Source organism: Asparagus officinalis, chromosome 4 (assembly GCF_001876935.1).
Source record: "Asparagus officinalis chromosome 4, Aspof.V1, whole genome shotgun sequence".
Classification (NCBI taxonomy): domain Eukaryota; kingdom Viridiplantae; phylum Streptophyta; class Magnoliopsida; order Asparagales; family Asparagaceae; genus Asparagus; species Asparagus officinalis.
This window is the reverse complement of record NC_033797.1, coordinates 43993138-43997556: the sequence shown is the minus strand read 5'-3', so window position 1 is coordinate 43997556 and position 4419 is coordinate 43993138. Positions and strand designations below refer to the sequence as shown.

The window sequence follows — 4419 nt, the reverse complement described above, 5'->3', positions numbered from 1 at the left end:
CCTCCTCTCTCATCTCTCTCTCCCATCACCCCCCCTAATACCCCAAACTAGACGGAACACACTAGACGGAATTGTTTCCGTCTAGTTTGACTCAACCTAGACGAAATTTTTTTCCGTCTAGATTGCTTCGTCTAGTTTGATCATTTTTTTACTAGTTTGATTTGACCATATTTGTTTGCTATTTTTACATTTTTGTATGTTCAATTAGTAATTCAATGAATCCATATGTGTTGAATGCAACATTTATAGAGCTTGTCTTCAGGATTTTAGGATGATATTGAATCCTATTGATGTGGAGGTTTTCTAATTAAAAGAAAAGAACTTGGTTTAAACAGCCTTGTTCAACGAGTTAGAGATTCATGGATCATGTTCGATAAACTCATTTGTATTTTCTCCTTCTAATAAAAATGTTGTTTTAACAGGTTAGAGCTTTGGAAGAACAGGTGCAAGTGCTAAATAATGAACAAGAAGCTCTAATTAGCATATTCGAAGAAGAAAGATCTCGTCGAGAAATGGATGAGGAGAAGTTGAGGAATAAACTCAAGGTGAAAGAACTTTATTTTCTGTCTTAGTACTGATATATAATAATCTTATTTCTTATTACTGGTAATAAATTTTACAGTCCAATCTTATATTTGTGATTTTTCTTTTTCGAAGGAAGCTTCTGCTACCATTCAAGAACTATCGGGGAAGTTGTACTCTGGAGAAAGCCATAGCTATACCAAACGGGAGCCTTAGAACCTGGCCTTCTGCTGAATAACTTTACTCCGACTTCCAGAAACATTGATAACAATGGAGGGTTTTGCTGAATTGTAGGAGATCACTATTTTGCAGATATTAGTGACGGTAGTCATAAATAACTTGAGGAGTGAGGAATACTCGATAGCAAATCTGAGCACCAATTCTTTTTTATGTAGACCTGTAAATTATCATTCATCTAGGTCTGTACAGGTTATATAGTAATCTAGCTTATCTATCTGTGTAGACATCAAACTCATTCATTTATTGTTTCAAGATAATTTTTGTAAATATTTTGGTACTTTTTTCATCTTTTGGAGGAAATGACACATATTATTGCATCTCCTGGGATTTTTTTTTCTTTTTTTCTTTTTTTTCTTTGTTGTTGTGTATGCGAATATGTGGATGGTATTCCTTTTTCTATTGTAAGTACAGTTTATACTTGCAATATTTTACATGTTTGGTTGTCGATGATAGTTTCTTCTTGAGCAGAGTTGTTGTCTTGTTGATGATAGTTGTGCTGGAAAGTTTTTTTTAGCAGAGTTGTTGATGATAGTTGTGCTGAAAAAACGGCGGTTTGAGGTTCTGCAAACTAAAGCTAGACATTTAACTTCAGGATTTCAAATATGAGATATAATTACAAGCAACCGTATTGACTTCTTTACTGCATCTGATCTAAGAAACGACTCAGGTTTTATCTTTTTTTCTTTTGTTTTCCTCCCTTCCATAACTCTCATTTATTTCCCAAATAAGTTGGAGTGGTGGTCTGGATATAGCTTTTTTATAAATGTCGAAGAATTTTACTCAGTATGAAATTACCTGTTGCAGATAAACGCCCTGTGAATTTCATTAATTGGAATTGATAGAAATTAAATCATGATGTCGATCACAAAGAATAATTTTAAATTAAAAAAATACAGATTTTGTTTAAAAAATTTAGTTGAAAAGATTAACAGAAGAAAAGAGAAACTAAATCATGATGTGGACCCCAAAGAATAACTTTAAATCAAAAAAAATACAGATTTTGTTTTAAAAAATATAATTAAAAAGATTAACAGAAGAAGAGAGAGGCAGGAAACATTCACCAAAGGCCCCCTTGAAATCTTCAGCAACCAATGAGGGCTTCTGAATGCTCATCGACTTATCTCTTCACAAAATTTCTTCACCCCACTAGTAAGTAGTTTTTATCTTCCAACTAAAACAATTCTCTACTCATACACTGACATGTAGGCCCATAATCACTTCTTCTGTCTCCCTTTAATCCACTGCCTTTGCAGAGCGTGGGAACAAAAAAAATCACCCAAAATTAAACCTTGTCTAAAAGTATACACAAGAAAATATAAATAACAGTTTTTTTAAACTGTAGAGTCCCAGGTCTTCAATAATTTTATCTTAGTCCCTCAATCCTAAAAGAGTCTTGCAATTTGGTCTCTCAATAATGAAAATGCCCCACATCTAAGAGCATCTCCAACCCAAAAACCCAAAATGGTGTAGTTTTTACACCAAGTTGGTGTAGTTTTTACACCAAATCACTATTCCATCTTCAACCATTACACCAAATTTTACACCAAAAAGAATATTCATTTTATTTACAAACTATAAAATGAGATACAATTGGAATATTTGATTTGTTATAACACACTATAAGGGCAAACTTGGGAAAAACCAAAATCTCCATATCTACAGTGCTGCGCCAAATATGGCGCAACACTGTAGCACATCATCAAAATGGCGCTGAATTTGCAGTCCGGTTGGAGGAAGATTTGGTACAGTTTTTGCTCCATTTTGAATTTTTATTATGTGAGCTGTCCCCCTCCGGTTGAATGATGCTGATGAACAATGCATCATCCAACCGGAGAGGGACAACTCACCTGTCCCCCTGGGTCCCCTATTTGGGGTCCTTGTAGAAGCGCCCATAATAAAAATGCCCCACATCTAATGTTTTCTCAGACGGCGGGGATTTTGGGGGCAAAATATAAACTGAAGGAGTATTTTGGTCATTGAGGGACCAAGTTGCAAGACTCATAGGATTTGGGGTACTTGTGACTAATTTCAAGATTGTTTGGTACTAGGATCTAAATAACCCAAGCCATTTTCGCTCCTCACCTACCCCATTATTTGACCATCATCTCCTCTTCTTATCGCCTCCTTCGTCCTGAATTTTTATTTAATTTTTCTGAGGGAGAGAATAATGGCAGGTCTTAGGCTGAGTCCAAATGTCTGTCTTCTTCCAGTATCCAACAAGCCCTCTGCTTCGAATCGCCGAGCATCCAGTTTTGTAGTGAAGAATGCAATCTCTGTTGAAGAAAAGAAGGGTTCTTTATCCCTCACCAAGTCTGAGGAAATCTTCGAAGCCGCGAAGGTTCTAAAGTTTCTAATTTATCTCTTTAAATTGGGTTTGGTATCTGAATTTGAGATGGGTTTTTGTTGAATTGGAGTATTTCAAAGGTTATGCTACTTTCCTCCCTTTCAATATTTATAATTGATGGATGGCGTCGTTTAACTGAATGAAGTGGAAGGTTATTCCCTGTTGAATTTTTCTCTTATTTACTTCATGTTTGGTTCTCTTTGAATGTTCACGATATGTAGAAGTTGTATTTAGCATGGGTGGTAGCGTGGTTGGTAAAAGAAATGGATATTGTTGATTGTCATCACCATGATCATCATAAATGATAGAATGGCTGCCGTAACGTGTACTTTTTTTTAAAAAAAACTAGTACTTACATACTCCCATGTTTATCTAGCTTAAACATAAATTCAAGCCTCAAAGTAGTAACTCCATAGGGATAGCATGTTCATTAGGACACCATGCAGATGAGCTTCACCAACGTTTTCTAACTTGACCCTCGTTTTCCGCCAATCATCCCCATAAAGCAATGTTTACCTCAGTTTTATGCAGGCCTCACTTGAAGATGGCATCGTGTAACGCTTATAAAGAGTATACCAACTTACTTAAGCCTAAGGATATGTAATCATTAACTCTTTTCACAAAGCATACACTATGCAATGTCGTAATTAACTTCCTCACGTTGGTATATAGTTGTATAGAATGCGGTTCATTCCGATTCTTGGGATGTGAATTGGAGAGTGGTACGCTACTGTTTATGTCAATTGATTATGTGGGTTAGTGGATATTTGGAGGAGTTTAGGGTCCCTTGATCTTCCTTGATAGATGATCAGTCACGATGAAATAAATTTCTACACAGGGAACACCCGTTAAAGGGCCGGAGTTTGGTGCTCCGGCATTGCCCTCTGACGTTCATTAAGCAAATTTGCAAAATCTAGTTTCAAGGAGTAATTAACAGTTTTTTGCATACCTTCGAATGGAGGAGATTGCCCACTATTTATAGAGGAGGTTGGCAGGGACACATTGGTAATTTGACGTGGTCGGTGTAGTCGGCTGATTAGAATGCACTTTACACGTGTTGGCAGCCGGTTGAATGAGTCACCTTTGCATTTAATGCGACAGTGATAGAGCGGCTGAAGTTCTGGCGCGGTTTGAGGAGACATAGGTTTGGCCCGAAGAGTCATGATGACTCTAACTCAACATTAAATGGATACCTAACTCCATTTGGATTTGAGCATGTATTTTTCCCCCTCTTCATTAAAGCTTTGCTAAGGGTAATATCCTCAGTGAATTTAACAACATTATGTTTATTTGCACTACTTCTATACAGGCTA

The 4419-nt window shown here is 36.4% G+C and overlaps 2 protein-coding genes across 2 annotated transcripts in view; both read left to right on the top strand.

Annotated features, from left to right (window-relative positions):
* LOC109837337 (protein MICRORCHIDIA 4-like) overlaps positions 1 to 1082 on the top strand; it is a 19629-nt gene extending 18547 nt beyond the window's left edge. The window contains exons 19-20 of the mRNA XM_020405534.1: positions 423 to 545; positions 658 to 1082. Coding sequence (XP_020261123.1) covers positions 423 to 545; positions 658 to 738 — 204 coding nt within the window. The 3' untranslated portion in view covers positions 739 to 1082. The remainder of the gene's footprint in view (positions 1 to 422; positions 546 to 657) is intronic.
* LOC109837336 (glutamate-1-semialdehyde 2,1-aminomutase, chloroplastic-like) overlaps positions 2866 to 4419 on the top strand; it is a 6182-nt gene continuing 4628 nt past the window's right edge. Inside the window, exon 1 of the mRNA XM_020405533.1 lies at positions 2866 to 3100. Coding sequence (XP_020261122.1) covers positions 2930 to 3100 — 171 coding nt within the window. The 5' untranslated portion in view covers positions 2866 to 2929. The remainder of the gene's footprint in view (positions 3101 to 4419) is intronic.